The 18,889-nt window shown below is 40.1% G+C and overlaps 1 protein-coding gene across 2 annotated transcripts in view; it reads left to right on the forward strand.

Moving 5' to 3' along the window:
* LOC147753701 (uncharacterized) overlaps positions 1-18,889 on the forward strand; it is a 36,826-nt gene that overhangs the window by 10,658 nt on the left and 7,279 nt on the right. The window contains exons 2-3 of one of the 2 annotated variants that reach the window (XM_086967690.1): positions 8,421-8,512; positions 8,943-9,475. The exons of the other annotated variant lie outside the window; for it this stretch is intronic. Of the exons in view, the coding sequence (XP_086823816.1) occupies positions 8,421-8,512; positions 8,943-8,962 (112 nt within the window). The 3' untranslated portion in view covers positions 8,963-9,475. Of the gene's footprint in view, positions 1-8,420; positions 8,513-8,942; positions 9,476-18,889 lie in introns of those variants that run through there. 2 annotated transcript variants of the gene reach the window in all.

Consider the following 18,889-nt stretch of genomic DNA (forward strand, 5'->3'; position numbering starts at 1 on the left):
ATATATAATTGTGTTGTATGAACGTTACATCCGGAAAACGAAAACCCACTGTCCCGCATATGATGTGATGAAACATATGCAAACCCTGCAGAACATGTATGTGTCACTTTGCTCTCTGTGGTCTTTTCCAACCCTCATTAATCACAGCTTTCGTGTTATAAAAGTCACAAGCGAATTCGATCTTTCCCATCCATGTAAACTTCTCGAGAAACACCAAATGGTGAGGGTATGTGGTGCCTTAATCTGCATGTCAGTTTCCCTGTAAACAGTGGTGTGTTGTCTAGAAGGTGCACGTACCTATTCAAAGGTGAATGATACAGCTACATGGCGCGCTCCGTTTTTCGAGCTCCTTCTATGAGAATTGTTCCAAGACAGTCGGGGTTCGGTAGGAAGCCTATGCGGTTATCTCTATTTCGAATAAGGTCAACGCCGTACGCAAGAAAAATGTTAAAGGCGTGCCTACGCCTATGCTCATAACTGCCGCTTATTGCATTCTGTCCAATGCGCCTCGTGAAAGTTCGGGGGCTCAAGTGGACAAATTCGTTTCGAAGTGCCGAAAACTATTCACATACGTCAAGGTCGTCCTGCCTACGTGGACCATCTCGGAAGCAACACGGCGACTTCCACCGCTGAAACTTTATCGCCTTTACCCTATCCATTTTGATTAACGATCCGGTTTAATGTACGTAATACGACAGCTTGGCAAGAGTTGGTTAGACGTGATATCGACTCTTTCTAAAGACTGTCGGCCTGTAACAACGTTTTCATTTGTCCCGCCAAATCCCAGCACCAACGGGAATAGCAGAGAAATGGCTTCAGTTAAACTACTCCGTCGTCTATATTTACCAAGTTTTTTTTTTAGGACTCTGCATTCTGTAAGCTTTGTGAAAATGCTGCATATCAAGTACTGACTTAATATCAATAATCAAACAAAGATAAATGCATCTGTTTTGCTCTACGATATTATTGCTATATAGCCACTCAAGATTATACATGGCTGATCTGCCAAGTCGGAATAATATAAATTTTATAAAAGGCAGAAGACGACCCCAAAAAAAAAGTGAATCGGTTAGAACAAGAGACAACTAGAGGCCTTCTTTTTACTTAGCTTTCCACGATCCTTTATTATCGCCGCCGATGCGTATCTATTTCTGTACTAAGGTGAACACAGCAGCGCATGGAATCCATGGCAGCGTTTCTGCCTAACGCCTGATACCGTCTTCCGTCTCATGAAGACCCACTCGTCCCTTGGCGTAATCTATCTTCCATGCGACGAGTTAATGGATTCAAGAAACTGGCCGTTACTCCCAGCCGCCGCTACCATCTTTGTTGGGCTGCTGCAGCCTTCCCTTTTAGAGTCGTCGTTACCTTTCCAAAACCGGCGCTGGCTACGCAATGGCCGCCGGGTGCTCGGCGCTTTCCGCTAGTGCTCGAACCGGAGGGATACTATAATATAATACCTTGCGAAAGTGCAGATGTGTGATCCCCCGTTAAATGCGTCACCTTTTCGAATTTTTCCTCTCCCCTCTGCCTACCTCCCTCGGTGGGCCTAGTGAAGCCCGATGTTCGGGTTAAGGCTCGAGTCTCTGTTGAACTACCCCTATCTCCACCAGAGCAAAGGTAGAAATGGAGGCGTAGGGGGCCTAAAAACCATGATCATGCCGAGCTGTTCACCCGTCGGACACTGACGATGCGCGACCGGAAGGTCAGTGTGCGCTTTCTGCTACTACCATTACTCAACTAACACTATTCGTCAATTAAAATGGCTTGAAGCGTTTTTTGCAGGATTTTGCCGCATTACTATGGAATTGTTATTTAACGGATGTTACAGCAGTCAGTACAGATGTTACAGCTATAGCACCTTGAGTGCTTTGTTCTCTGAACCCTCAAAAGAATCAGCCCTAAGCACCTTTTTTAGGTAGCACTCCAAGTTTTGTTCTACAAATCTACGTAATCCGCATAAGGCAAATATGGATTGGCTTTTGTGGAGTTCGTCTAATTTAATTCAATTACTCGAGTAGACAGATTGTCAGTGATTTGGCCTTTGGTGGCAATACGAATAAGATGTGCGAATGGGGGTAACGGCCACATACTGTTGCATCCCTTCTAGAAACACATTGCTAATTTTAGAGAAACACTCTATTGCTTCGGGTGTGCACTGAATAGTACACCGATTGCATATAGAGGTGCACAGCTGTTTCTTCCAGCTCTTTTTCTGCTTTATGCTGTTTATGAGTTATATATGTGTGTATAGACATGTGCATGTCTGTAAGTTGAGGTTATTTTAGTTTGTAAACTTGTCTTCGCGAACGAAGGACGCGACGTTCGTAAATATTTGTGTGGTCAATATATATATTGTTAGTCGAAAGTGTTTATATCCTAACAACTGAAATTTCCTTCGAACCATCTCCTGAAATGAAGCTGCGATTAATAGCTTGACGCAAAACTACATGTGTTCGGCATAATGCAAGTACGAGATGCGACGCGACGCGCTATTTACGAAAGACTATATTATTTGCCGACCCCGCTGAGAAAGGGAGTTCATAAGAAGACATCCCTTGGTCCCATTAACGAATTTTGATACAATGTCAGCCACGCGAACAAGCGTTGATCAAACTTTTGTTCTGTGCAGGGCATACGTTCGCATCAGGATTTATGCCTAGATACTGGTACGCCTTTGAACTTTTCTATTTATAATAGATAAAAAGGGTTTTCTTTTTTTTGGCTTTTTTATGGTATAGTAACAGGGCAACACATTAAAAGGCGGCAAATGCAATCTGAGACGTCATCGTGCCTCATATCCATATTCGCAAGTCGCGTTTCAGTTGATGTATTTATAATTCAGATATTAATTAATTGATTTCTTCTATAAAATAGCATTCGTGAGTGAAGCACATAATTACAGATGTATTTTTTTACTATTTTTGACGAAGTAAACTGTAATTGATGCCTCACTGAAAGTGCGATTCATCCAGTCGATAGAAAGCCTGCAGCGAACGAATTTCCTCGATCTGCCCAAGGAGAATCCATTCGATTTGTTGAGACAACTGTTACAGTTGTTGCCAGTGCGCTGATTTCAGCGACGCTTGGCCATTTTTGAGGATGTCTGATCATCCGCAAGTTTTGCCGTGAACTTAGTATAGGTTGCTAGAGCGTATACAGTTAAGCAACACTTGCTTACCCCGCGTATGATAGACAGCCAAGGTGTGCCGCCTGCCCTATTCATAAAATCGTAACGCTTCAACTGCTCCCTGTATTGCCAGCCTTTGAGGTCTTTTCATGGGCGCTCGTCCCTGCGCGTCTCTCGTAGCCGATGCAAGCCTGACGTGGCATACGGTCTACTACCTAGTGTTAGCATACTCGTAATATTACCAAATTGCCGATATGATGCCGAAGTGATGCATGAAACAAGCTTAGAAGGACGAACAGCAAAATTAAACCTATATATATATATATATATATATAGGTTTAATTTTCTATGAGCTATAGGGACCCATTATTATCTCTAATTCAACGTTTAATTATGTAGTACTGTGCAGTTTCGATCAATTTGGGACAGAGAAGGAGGTAAAATTAATGCCTTATATATAGATATTAAAAAAATTTATTCGAGTCTACTTGAATTCTCGTTGCACAATGACGATAACGTGAGTGATCCGAGCGCCGAAGGCCAGCGAGAGAGCGACCAGATGTCGACATCTGAGGGAGAAGAACGTATTGCCGCCATCGAGAGAACTTTTCAGGAAAGCGGAACTTGGAGTCGAGCGACTTTATCGGCCAAAGCCGGTATTTCTATACGTGGCGACATTACAGAATTATAAGCCAAAGAGTGAAAATGCGGAAACTCAGTAAAGAAAAATGGGTTCCAAATTAACTGTCGGCCAGTTGGAAACGTGTATGGCGTATCGCATATGTAGCCAAAAAAACTCGTCTAAAGCGCGCGATTAGCATACGGTTCCGTCCTTACTGTTAGCCAGAGAAAGACCAGAAGACAGTATGGCGTCGCCTGGGGAAGAAATGGAGTTCGATAGCAGTGTAGAATAGGTTCGGACGTAGGGTGATGGCAATGCTTGCCAAGAACATCGGTGACATCTGCTACTATGAGATACTTCCCGCAAATTAAACAACAAATGCACACCGCTATCTAGAGTCTCCCAAGAGATCCAAACACCGTTGACACGGCAATCGAAAGCACATGGCCTGGTTACTTCACGAGAACGGCAGAGTTCTCCATTATGTCTCAATCAGTTCCTCGAACGAGCAGAAAGGATAGCCGACGTTGGCTGCAACCCGCTTATTTTTCCAACCTAAATACATGTAATTACAGTGCCATTGGTACCCTAAGAAGGGTACTGGTGGACTAGCATATCCCTCCATCGATTGCCGCTATCGAAGCCATGGACGAAGAGGTTACACTTGAAAGGATGAATAGTAGATATGGGGCTGCCAGATCGCTGGGACAGGTATGTAAACATTGAGAAAAAAGAAGCTTGCCTGCATTTTTTGACTCGGCTGTCTAAGTGCAGATGTCGAATATTGTAAAAAATCAAAAATCCATCTAGTGTATATCACGTAACGATCCTGTAAAGTTTTTCTCGCTTTTATTAAGCGGTTATCAACGATTTAAAAATACACACATAACAATTCGTACTCGTACAACGTTGTAAGTAGTTTATAACACGGTGTCACAAACGATTTCACAATACTGTCGTATACGTTCGCAGTCATCTAAGATTTCCTAAGGAGTGTACCTGGAGGCGTTTTGCCGCATGGCATCTATCAACAGAATTGCCCATCTTTAAGCAGTTCGCAATTGATTTGAAGAATATGATGAGGTGCATAAACTTTATTATTAACAAAATCGTTATTGTTACAGTTATATCATCTTCGATATATCTATCCGGAAAGATACATGCAAATAACAGTCAAATGAAATCAATGACGGTACCATTGAGGCGAAATAAACATAACAAAGTAAGAAAAGGAAAACTTCGTACTCATGTAGTAACTATTCCGAAATAGCTAAAAATACTGAACGAGGAAAAACAGATAAGCCGCAGGTATCGGCTGGTGAAAACACGTCGCTTAAGGCAGCCGTGTCAAAGATTCCCTAAAACGTCGGGACGTCAATGACCCACGCCGATAGTTTGGTGATACGAATATGGACAGATACAACGCAGCCCATTAAAAAACTGCAACGCAGGTAACAATGCGTCGAATGCCAACCCATAGGATTATAATACGTTTTGGCGCCGGGAAAATTATTTCTACATATGTACACAGCTAGCCAGCTGCTACCGTCTACCCGGTTCAATAAGTTAACGAAGCGGCATTCTTGATAAGCCTAAAAGTTCACAGCCTATGCGTTACCAAAATTTACAGTAGTTCTACATAGCCATTGACATCTTCTAAGGAACACCAGTTTCTGACTGTGGTAGATTGGCACGCATTCTAGTAAAAACGTCTTATACTTTTTCCTTATGTGCTTATCTTTATGTACTCCAAAAGGTTTTTCTTGCCTTTCAGCCTTACGTTGTCTGCTTCAACCTTATGTTGTTAGTAGCATGAGTAGGTTTTCTTTGTCATGCCGTAGGTTGTCGACGTGTGTCTCTTCGCTTAACACGCGCCATTAGCACCTTTCCTATACCTAAAGTAATAGATGAAAGTCTAATTTTAACATAATTAGTTGTTAGACAGGCCTCCACGTCTACCCGTGTTACGTGTTTCAAGCCATAACAAACAATGTGATACAGGTAATCCTAAATTCTATTGTCTAATAAAATCTGGATAATAAGGATATCTAAAAGGATTCCTAATTAGGTAGGATGGTGTACCTTCTGAATTGATGCAATAGCTGCTTCACAGCACCTGAGTAGTATGGAATAAGAAAGTTACATTTAAGGTTTCTTAGATTGGACATATCGGTTCGAATTTTTTGCTGTCAGCGGGTTTGTGTAGATGATGCGTTTTGCCACACATTAGTTAATGGCTAAAGGGAACTCGATAATTCCATCCGAATTAATTATGAGCAGACAAAATTCTTGGATATAGTATACTGCTACTGCCAGCGCCGTATGTTTCTAACGTAGTATCCTGCCGATTTAGATGCCCGCCTTTCCTTATAGGAGTCGATATCTTCAGTGAAACATCTATCATGCAATGATGATATAATATCCTGCCGATATAGTTAGATTTTCAAATTACGTGTTAGGATAACGTCAATTCTACACAATTTTAGAAAAGTAGAGATGTAGCTTTGCATGAGCGTATTTTATTTCGAACGTCTTAAATAACATGCTATAATGTTTAAGATGAAAGTGTATTCTGTAGGCAATTTGCTTTCTATCATATAATACACATTTTTTCTATTGAAAAAAAAAATAACAGTTACAGGTATCGCAAGATCAAGTGGCAGACCATTCATTATGACTTTGTGTGACCTGCGTTAGGTAAAGGCATTATTTACAATGTTTAGTGCTGCCATTTCTAGCGGATTAACTAAAGCACCACAACGAGAAACTCTGCTTTCGAATCGGAAACGTTTACGAATAACAGCCTTTTGGCCACCCTTTTAGGGCGTACATGTTAAAATACGAAGATTCGACTTCGTAAAGTAACGCCCCTAAGAAAACTCGCGTTACCTGGGGCAGATTAGTATCCATTCTGGAAGAAGGGCAACGACATTTTAAGACGAAAATGCCATTTCGTGGGGTCGAAAATAATCGTATCGCTTTAGCATAAAGCTATCTAGGCTATCGGGATGCGTCGTTGCCTAAATATAAGATACGACGCGAAGGTGTTTATACAGTCAAATACTGCAACTTGGATAGTAACATTTTGTTTGTATCGGTCTAAGATAAAGCTAAACTAGTTGCCAGTCGTACTGCACCCTCGTAGTTCGATCTCATGATCAGGTTTTAACTTATGCGCGCAGACCTTACATTTGACAGTGAGTCCTTAAAATGAAAATTAGCTTACTTGAACATACTAGACATCAGGTGTCCGTGATAGTATTCAGCTACCATGAAGTTAAATTCTAATCGGAAGTCGATGACGGTCGCCTCGGTCAAAAGTTCGCAAATAATTAAACAAAACCAGATATGATTTCAGCAAGCGGAAGAGATTTCTTTAGATTGAGCTAGTATTTTTTTTCTGCATCTGGAAGAGGAAAGATATTTGGAAGTGGTATCAAGCAGAATTTTTTCCATAACGACGAATCCGATATGAGTATTTGACCAGTCGAACTTCTTTCCTCGAAACTATAATATCTTGTTTTTAAACACGCATAGATTTTTATTAAAGATGACCACTAAGCTTTTTAATAATTAGATGTGTCGACAAACTATTAAATTAAATGCCGTTATCTTATGTATCAGTAACAGCCGCTGGAATCTATTAATTAAGCTAAAAAAAACTAGCGATTGCGAAAAAAACACTGAACTTATTTTCTCTCAAAGCGACCTTATTTAGCATTTACTATCAATATCCAGAGTTCAAAACATGAGATTGATTATTTCTCTTCTTTGTCGTTTGATACTACTGTTAACCATACCTATGATAGACCTACCTAATCTTCGTGCGATTAAGGCCCTTTTGTTTGTCTGTGCACTCGCAGATATCGCACATGAACAAGGGCTCGTAGAGGGTTATTTCAAATTGATGCGGTGCGATGAATGACAGTGATTCTGAGAGGAGGGTCAAAGCTTGTTTCACAGGAGTTCATTATTAACAGGTTTCCACGCCATCCCTACAAGCACAATAAGTTGCCTGAATCTAAAAATATCTTACACATGCCCATGTGGATTAGAGCATATACGATTGGGGTGAACCCAGTGTTCTTTTCGCAGTTACCAGCAACTTAACAGTATATGTGTAAAAAATTGATAAATGTGTGCAACCCTACCCAGTCTTTAGCCAGTATTGTTCTTACTACTAGTTATTAGTAATTATCCATTTCGACGAAATTGTTTTTGCCCCTGGTTATATAAGGGCCGGCCAATGCCGGTTTTTTTTGGTATTTTGCGGCATTTTGCTAATTCGACATTACAATAGCTTTTCATACAAACATTATTTTTTTAACCAATTTACCAGACTGTCTTTTAACAGCCTTGAAAAACATATCCTGAACCTCCATTTTACTGTTACCCCCTCGGTCTAACTGCTTCTCCAGGTATTCGCTATATCCATTTTAGTCAAAATGATAGATCTTGTATACTTCGTAGCTAGATTTATCTGTATCGCAGCTTTGTCATCGCTCTTGAACGCTTTTTTGTGCAACAATTTTAGCCCTTGAAGCAATGCAATGTGAGGACCTGCTTGACCCCCACCAAATGTACTATGTCCCCAACATTATTGTTATGTCACAACAAACGCTTCATTGCAAAAGATACGTTCAAGCGATTAAACTTGACGCATTCCAGGCAACTCACGTGCGACCCACCGGGCTTTAGAGGATGTCGGCCGCGGGATGAGATCATCTCTTTAGGTAGCGAGGCTAAATGGTTCAGTTCAGGTATACCAATAACCACACGAAGTTCAACATATATTTTTTCCAAGTGTTTACGAATTTATTAGATAACCGTCACATATTGGACTGTAGTCACTGTTTTTCTAGCTAAGTAATATTTTTGGGTAGTAGAATAATAAGTGCGCTAAAATGACCCTTTTGTCGGACATGAAATAGACCGTCTTGAAAATAAAATTTTTATTGTAAAAGAAGCAGAAATGCTGGCCAGGCCAGGCGTTGCTCTTGACCAAAATACGTTATTGAAGGGACGGTCCAAAGATTCGTTTGTCGAGATGCTGAAGGTAATCATATCGTCACGGAACTAAGTATCATTTATTAATTTTGAACGAAGACTGACTAGAAAAAAGCCATGATGTTTGGGTGCTGCATAAAAAATCTAAATAAATCCTATCATGTTTCCGTTGGGAAATTACAGAAAGGCGACGAGGACGATGACTACGGATGATGAAAATGTATTATACACGAAAGCAGTGAACAAATAGAATAAAATGTGCTCGAAAAAGTATAGGGAAAAGTTCAAAGGGACGATGCTGCTTGTTTGGTGGAAATGCAAGGGAGTAGTGTGTTGTGAGCCTCTGCCGTCACCAACAAAACCATTAAAAAGGTTAATTGGGCCTAGTAAGACGTCGTTTTTCACAGTGATAATGCCAACAACCCACGTACATCCGGGGAACTTTATAGAAAATTTTAGTGCATGCACTATATAACTTGGGTTCTACGTCATCAGGCTATCATCTATCTCGGAGCCCATTTCGTGCTGTTAGTTCAATTTTAATGGAACCAAACAAAAACCAGTTGTCGCAATTTTTCTCTTAGAAATAACAGAGGTTCAACAGTGATGTTATGATGGTATTAGAAGGAAAATTACAGAGGATCGCCTATCAAACGGCGCAGACTTACCTTAGTAATATCTTTTTTAAAATAAAAATATTTACCTCTATGCTGGCTTGAAACTTTTAACAATCCAATATGTGTATTAGTTTTGTATCACTATGAAATCTTTTGCTTAGTTAATGACTCTATCTTCATATTAGATCTGATGTGGTGCCTCACTTCGATCACAGCATATTCAACCTAAAGATAATTAAGACTTATTAAATATATTGTACTTGTATTTCATTTATGATAAACATCGCGGAGAAGACTGATACCCAGAACGTTGAGATTGAGCAATGCATACAAATTCAAATTTCTCAAAGTTCCAAGGCGTCGCCAACCTGTAACACAGAGCCAACCTCGCTCACGCTGAATGTTTAGTGTGGCCAAAATTCGAGTCCTTTACGTTTTACTTTCGGCTATTGCAGAACGGCACTAGGTGACATGAGAGATCCTCGGCCTTGTAAAATGCTCTCAACTAAAAGTATCGAAATCGACAGTTAACCTAAGTAGATTTGATACTGTGTATAGCAGGGACGTTTGAATTGCATCTTCGACGGTAGGCATAATTACGGTTAAGCCTTTTTAATTCAAACGACTTCGGTCTTTCCTGAGAAATCTTGCGGAGGAATCTTCGGAAACACAAAGGAATCTGAAATATAACAGTCAATTAGTTGGAACAAACGTCCTAATACATCCGCGTCATTGTAATCTATCCGCTTCAGTGTACATTCGGCAATTTTTTCTCCCGTTTTAACTCTGAAATTGTATTGGCCTGCCTTTCAGGCCAACACGATTTTAGGCATTTTGAGTTAAATTGTGCATGGACCGAGCATAAATAGGCGCCATTTTATGACCGTATATATCGAATCGACGGATGTTTAGAAACTCGCTATATCCGCTGAAGTCTGTACAGCAGAAGATGACCATTTTTGTGGATCGAGTAAAGCAATAAGCCGAGCAAACGAAAGCGCGGCGTATATGGACTACTACTAAGCTCGAGCTTACGAAGGGAAGAACACTACTAGACACAAACAAAAGAGCTCCTTTTCTGTGGCATATATTTTTGAATAATTTTAAGGTTTATTGGAAAATGTAAATGGATTCCCTTAGGCGGATTACAGTCGTAAGCTTGACGGCGATACCGGACTTAGTACTATGAAACCATATGTATATATATATATATATATATATATATATATATGTATACTGACCGGAATATCCGATGATCTTTGCATGAGTGCGAGACAAGCTAGTCATTTTTAGTTTGAAAAGTGTATATATGCAGGTGTCTATATAACATTTTTGTATGTTAACACACACTCACCAAACTACGGATAAATAACAAAAAAAAAAGCTTGCTATGTGGCAAGGTTGCCATCGCTTGTTCTATTAAGACACACGTTAAAGTTGTGCGGCTGAATAGGGTTGAACTTTTCTATTTATTTGGTATTTTATTTTTTCAGATATTGTTTTAATGGTAATAATTGGAGCTCATAGCCTTATATAGTGGAACACATCATTTGCAGACGGGAAAACTTGTAAAATAGAAGCTAGATAAGCTGGTGGATTCATACTACGATTTCGTTGAACATCAAGCGTGTTTTTACTGTCTCTTAGGGCACAAAAAAAAGACGATCCGTTTACTAAGTTACTCTAGAAGATTTCTTAGCCATTTCGTGTTTACGACATAATTTAATATATGATGTTCATTTTCCGGTAGAACTACGTGAGTTTCTACCCGCGGAAAATTATACCCATCATTTCAAACGCAAGTTTACGTTTCAACGGGACAACGATAATTAAAAAATATTTTATAGTCTAAAATCACTTTGCGCTTGGTTGAGAATACGTGACAGGGAAAGTAGAATTTTTACTACCTGGCGGAACGTCAACTGTTTTTGACAGCCGTGTAGAAACTTACAAATGCGCCAGTCAACACAGCCATCGTTCCTTCATCACCCACGGACTTTATTTGCTCACGTGATGCCTCTGGAACTGCTTCCACTAATGAGGTAAGTGTAGTAAGTTTCAAGGACTTGAAGTAGCATAGTTCCATAACCCTGTTTCTGACTTTAGACAATTTCTGTGCTCCTACAATTAACGAAACTTATTGAAACTAATTAAAACATCTCCATCTTGCTTTGGATTTGAATGATTTTGTGTCTCACACAAAAGAAAAATCTCCACGTATAGTCGGTATGCTAAACAAGCTGACTTAACATGGATTCCAATATTGCTACTATGGCGTGAAGCCTCTTGAACTCCTCAAATGCTTTTGCTTGTCAAAAATCAAAGAACCTCACACAACTGAACTTTGGCCTATTCAGATAGGCACTGAATGCACTTATAATAAATACATTTGTATACATATCAGCATGAACAAGGCCTCTCATTTCAGCGGAGTGAAAATATAATTTTTGCTCATCGTTTAAAAAAGCCGATGTGGCCTTGTAGTACTATACTATTGCTATTTACGCATATTCAATAATAACATTTTTATTCAGGCAAGAAGCATAGATAAAAATTCGTCGGATCTGTTATGTAGCTTCTATAGGGATTGAGATACGTCCATTCAGGTGGCTTGTATAGCCAGTAATACCTTACGCAAATAGATTAAAGTGGAACTATTTGCCGAAACACACAGCAAAGCTCTGACCAAAACGATTACGGCAATACCTTGCCTCGATCGGCAACAATAGATCCAAGAGGACCTTTACCTATTGCTACGAGCATGAAATATCAGGACCAAATATTTGAGCTGACTTGTTGGACGTGGTCATATGATGATGGTAATAAAAAAAAAAAAGGACTGTTCTCTATTTCGGGAAGGAGGCTAAACGCTTCCTATGTCATATGTAAGGAATCAGTGCGGGCGTTAACCGCACAACAATGTTTGCCTAAATGTATATATGTAGAGTTGCGTACAATCAACAGTGGGTACCGAGAGTGATCTGATGATAGACTTCTTTTTACTTGCTGGAAATGATTGTTTAGAAGAGTATACCATCCCGAAAGTACTACAGTAAACTGCGCAAGACATCTAACGAGAAGATGGGCAATTGCCAATATGCCTGCAATCCATATCCCTATAGCTTGATCACCCCTGATGCAGCTCAGTAGAGTGAGCCGACCCTCTTTAGAAGCTTTTTGTTTTGTCTGTATGAGTGAAGAGTGTGTGCGTACATCTTGGCTCGTTTATACAATGTGTTTGCCCATACCCTTGTAACGTATAGTTACCCTTATATAATAGCGGGCTTCAGCTGCGATTTACCGTTTAGATGGACAGCTCGGAGCTGACGATTGCCAGGCTACTATCAATAATAAACGAATTTCAGATCGACTAAGTAGAAAGCTAGACGTTGTTTTGAGTGTCATTCTTATTGCTCGAATGTATGACGTATTTATTTAGGTAAGAAAAAAGAATAAAAGGTTTATATATATACATATATATATATTATTAAGTTATAATTCTTTTTATGATATGGATCTGAGCATTATGAAAGTAATTTCTATGCCTATTAGATCCAAGTAAAGATTACAATATTTTTAACATCTACTGCGAACAGATAATCTACTAAACCATGTGATTTCAGTCAGCTGTCAAAAGAGGATTGGGTTATTAAGCTTTGATTTTATCTTCTGTAGGCACAGGTTGCCTAATAGCCTCATCCTATAGATTTGAAAAGCTATTGTTATCAGTAACTTGCGTATGTGGCTTCTTCAAGCCTAACGTATCGGACATCTGCTTTATAGCTAAGAATTTGATAGCGACTATAGTTGTCGAGGTCTTATGTTGAAGACGAAAAATGGTAAAAAGAAACGAAATATCATTTTTATTTACAAATAGGGAACGAGGCAACAATTTTAAGTATATGCCAGCCATGCAGGCATCAACCGACGACGATAAGATATCGCGCCTATTTCTGTCTATCACTGTCTACAAGAAAGTCTATAATGCCCCCGTGTTTGTCTTACCATGCGTAAATATTTTTTGTATGCGTGCGTACATGTTCACGTAGAACAGGGTTCCCAGCAACGCCCAAAGTAGTCTATACTATTCCAGGTTCATCGGCACATTTTCCTAGCGTGATCTTGTAGCGAAGAAGACCCGCCCCACAGCGTATAGAAAGCTATTACCTGATACAGGTAGAAGCAAACAGGTCAATGTGTTAAGTACTCGACTGCACTAGTTGCTATTCAGTTCGAACCGCTACACACCGGTGGCTGTACCTTTGCAAACTTTTCCGATTTAGCATAGTTATTGACACGCTCACAACGATCAGTGCTATATTCAGTGTACTGTGATACGATAATAAAATAGATATGTGCAATAAATGTTTGTACGGTTTAGATTAAGCCCGTGACGGTGACATGTGTGCCATGGGGGAAGTCCACCAGCCACCTCTTTCCTTGAACATAGCTGACCAATAGGAAAACAACAGGTTCGTACCTTGACGGCGCGGCCATTTCGTATCACCAATTAGCAGAGACCCGGCCATAAGTCTAACGGTTAGTCTAATAGTTCATAGCGCCATAGGAATGGTTTATGTGCGACCTAGGAAGAGTCGCTGATTGATCCAGGATGCGGAGCCTATATTTTTCTCTCTCGTTAGGAAAAGCGTGGAAGGATAACTAACGCTTATCCTTATCATCGTCATGGCAAATTTAGTCATGACTAGATAGACACACATCCATTCATTTGGAAAAGCTGTTACTCTGAAAGCTTTGGATAATTATTTAAGCCGGCGGATGGGAACAAGAGACAGTGAGATCTAAACTTTTATTTGGCTGGCTCTCATTGCCGCAGTCAGCAGCGATCGCCTCGCCGACGCTGACAGGAAAAGAGACGACCAAGCCTAGTAGGAATAATTGCCTATAAATAAATCAAAAACGGTAATAAGAGCTGCAAAAAGATGTTGAAATAGGGCTGAAAAAAAGCGTAACCAAGGCCTATAGTATTTCGCGTATCTATATTGTTGTGTCCTGTTTCTGCCCCTTCAAGACTCGTCATTAAATGCACGATACGGATATCTTATATACTCATCGTATGTTGCAAAAAGATCTTCAAAGAGAACTTTGCAGCGATTTACGGGCTTCTATTCCAGGTTACTGTACAAGCTAAACAACAATTATCCGCATCAGTCATTGTTGTGTTTATTACTAATATTATCATTTTTTCAGTCGTCTGTACAATCTTCTGCCACTAGAAAAGGGACCTACAATATCAGTAGCGACGTCGCATAACGTATTACTTTCAAAAGATTTTGAACTCTGTTTATTCCTTTAGTGACGTGTTCGGTAGGCACGAATTTTTCCAAACTAATGAAAAATTTGGGCACAACTATGATATGTTTTTATCCTAGTTTAGGCCTAGTTTGTAAATATTTTTAAAAACCATAATTTGAATAAGCTTATATCCTAAAGACAGTATGCGAGCTTGATGCGTGTTTGGCTAGAAGTGACGCTAAACGACCTCCGGCAACGCTTTCAACGCGATTGCAAAAATATACTATTCGGGCAGGATCTGTTCATCTTAATCATTCAGCATCGCTTGAATATATGGAAAGATGCTCCTGTTGACAAAAAACTATCAAACGTTCCACGCAGAATAAGTCATATGGGTATTGCTTGTCGAATTTGATAATATGGTATCTAATACCATCTCATCTTTGATAGGACCTGAGACGGACTTTCTTCGTAAGAGAACGACGCTCGTTCAAATGTCATAGTAACATCAGTATATACATACAATTATCTGGGGGGTGCGTCTTAGGTATTGTTGTTATCTATTGATAAACTCGGCTACGTTGAATCAGTTGGAATAATCGGCACGGTAGCGACAGCGACATTGCCAAAGCAAAAATGAACTTCAGTAACAATAAACGATACCGCAGTATAGAACAATAATGCACAGTCAACTCAACAGCATAAATGTTACGGTCTACGATGTTCTCGCATCGATTCTCGTCTTTTTTTCTGTATTTTTTATCATCGTAGATTTACGAAAAACGTAATATTACCCTGTATTATATAACGGATACAATGAAGCAACTTGCCCATAGCCAGCTGATCTGTACAGGCGGGCATGTGTACTATAGCGACCAAAGCAAAACCTCAATACACCGGCCTCGAATAAACTTCAGTCAATGTTGCAACATTGAACATATATTATAAAATGTAATATCTATAGCCGATATTAGCTGTTGTGGCACGCAAGCTTCGTCTTCGTATAATTCTTTCGCCGATTCAAATATTTGGATGCATCCATCTAGATAGCGGTATACTAAATGCAGAAATATACAAATAAAAAGTGCATCCGGACCCTTTAGACTGTCTCACAATGCCTTATAAATTACGAATGAATATCTTCATGATCAACGGTCAACACCGAGACTTTCTTGTCTGCATGAATGTGACCAAAAATACGCTTGGAATAAACATCGTATATTTCTACTTTCGTGTTTCCCGCTAAGTACAAGCAGAGGAACAAGCCAACTTGCTCGGGCCGACTCCGCCATGAACACTTCAAGAGGGCCCTTGTTCTGGCCACGGCTAAATTACACTTTTTGATGAGCGTCTACGTGCTGCCGGCTCAGTAGAGAGATGCTTCGCTATTGGTGACTTCCAAAAGCAAAGACAGGCCAACTCTGCCTTCGTCATGGCGTGGTCCCCCTGTATTCATTGACTAAGGCCGCGTTCGACTGTGCATTCAGAGATCTGCTTCTGCGCGCCGCACCATGGAATAGACTCGCCGTCCTGCCTGCAACCCTACCGGGGAACGATATCAGCGCTGATGACGGCGTGGTAGAGCTGCCCGACTAACTTAGTCTCAGATATTCGTTTGAGCCCCTTCTATTTTCCGTCTTTGTCCTGACCTGATACAGGACCAAATAAAGTTGAGCGAATTTATTCTCTGTGCCAATTACTTGGCAGTCGACACTCCTAGCAAATTTCAAGTACAACCGGCTCTGACTAAACTATACATGTCAGTAACGAATCTAATTTAACGTAAGTTTCGATAAGACCGAAACAGGACAGGTGCTGGCGGTACGCTACCTCTTTACGAATCCTTCCCTCAATGTGGTAACGATTAAGATCTCACCTGTCGGGCTGCGAGTTCATTTAATGGTTGCAACTTCATTTCGCAGCACAAAAAAAGATGCGGAAAAACGTTAATCTATCTTGTGTTGTCAGGACCCCAAATCACCTTTCTTTCATGACAACCTTTCGTCGTCTATTCGACCGCAAAGTGGAACCTGGAGCGACTTGCGGAGTAAATATGATTTGAGGCGACTTCACAATAAGGAATCTTGAACTAGTCAACCGAGTATAGACCTTTTCCTTAGGGCGTGCTCTGGGCTCCATCGTACGGTCGGAAACTGACTACCTTATCTTTCTGTTAACACCCGCTGCTCATCAAGGATCTGGGATTTCGTTGTGAGCTTACGGTAACCGAGGCCTTCTCCGACTGTTTCAACAAAGGGGTCTTTAGCAGAAGTTCGCCGAAAAAAAAACAGTAAAGGCTCCGACACGGAAGCAATGAGCGATAATAAAGGCTGGCAAGGATTGGAACGGATAAATCGTGAGGCACTCAGGCGTTTCAGAGCACAACAAACTATGTACAGATGGAGACTGCCATGCTCCTAGCGAGAGTGTATTTGTAATATATAAAAAGGGAATTTTGATCAATAGAATGCAAACTACTGCGCCCTGATGCCCTCGTTCGGAAGCTTGACTTACTAACGCTTTCGCAGACGGAGCAGCTGTGTCGTGGATTATTATCTTTTCTAAGTATGTCATGGTTACAACTTGAAGGCCGTACGAATAAATGGTCATCATCGATCCTGTTAAGCATATATATATATATACTTTTTTCTAGTGCACAAACGTTTTTTATAAATGTGTTGTTAAATATGTACCATCAAAGGTAAATGAATATAATAGTATTGTTTAGCGCAAGTATATTTAACGCATCTGTCTAATTCACGTGGAGCGTATTGAATCAAAAAGGTCGTTCGCTTAATAACATTGGCTTAATCACTAAACAAACCTAACCTATGGCTAACATGGACAGGATATTAGAAGGCCAGCTTGTTTATCTACTATTCAAGTCAATGCTTTTAAAATACGATTATTATCTACGTTATTTTAATTGATATGGTAAAGATATTTAAAGCTGGCTTTTCTATTCACCTACCATACAAAGTCACCGTCGTATTGGCCGCTAGTTACATCCGATACTGATAAACCATACACGGTTCCGCTGAATTCATCCCGCAAACAGAAGAAAGTACCAAGGTACATATACTTCTAACAAATGCTGGTAAGTTAGTTGTCTTAACAAGTTATTTGTAAATTCTCAATACAGGTATTACTCTTATTTAATCTGAATGTGTTGTACCGTAATTCTTGAGCTGTTTACCAATAGTTGTACAGTTATATATAGCTTGCCTCCAAGGAATGGCTAAGATCGCTTTAAGTCTGGCCGCCAGGCCTTAGTCACAGGTCATTCATTGTTAGAAAAACACCAATGACGACTTTTTTATAATAGGCGGTCCGTTTAGGAAGGGGATATTTGCTGTTGTGAAAAATTGTCTACCAACAGATATCATGGATTACTTAAAAAAAAATGCGCTGATATACATGAATGTTGCATATTTTTTTTTTTTTCTATACATGATTACACATGGCGAAACGAAACAATTATATTTTTTTCACGAAATCTTTACGCGGCGCTGTGTTCAAGGGCCGTATTGCAACGTTTTTACAGCTTTAGACTTTTAGCGTAGCAACTACTAAAAGGCGTTGGCTACTTCCACGTACTAGACAACTCCTGCGTTCACAGGATATGGCTTTCATCATACAGATAATAAATTATGACATTGCGAGCATGATATAAAAAACAATGTAAAACAAACCCACTTCGTTGTTTGTACATTTAACTTGTTGTCCGCGTTTAGGGCCGCTGTGCCCTAGTCTGCTGTGTATATGATGGGCTTCTCTTTTTACGGCGGTACCGAAAAACCGACTCTAGAAGTTGGGAAAAATGGAGCTTCGAAAGTCCCTACGTTATTAGTAAGCGTAAAATATTATGCCAACTACTGGACGTCGAAATAGCAACGGTACTTTGTTGTCAACAAAGCACGAGTAGAGCCAGCGGCTTTAATGACGTGATTCAAACAAAATGGATCTTCAAAGCGTCACAATTTACGTCGTAGTGGAGTAGCAGTACATTTCGGTAGGAGAACGTACGATTTGAATATTTGTGTGTCAAAGCCCAGCGCTACCCCGATGGCGACGGTAATACTCACGCTTCCTGTATTCGAGTACTTTCGAATGTCAGCTGTCCATCATTCGTGCGAGCCTAACGCTAGGCTAGAATTTTCTACCTGGAGCATTCTGCGACGGCCAGTGTTAATCGAGGCTATAATATGCTATATTGGGTAGGGTTTCTTTGACATTGTACGACTAGCTAATTCTGAC

Source organism: Varroa jacobsoni, unplaced genomic scaffold, assembly GCF_002532875.2.
Source record: "Varroa jacobsoni isolate VJ856 unplaced genomic scaffold, vjacob_1.0 scaffold_287, whole genome shotgun sequence".
NCBI lineage: Eukaryota > Metazoa > Arthropoda > Arachnida > Mesostigmata > Varroidae > Varroa > Varroa jacobsoni.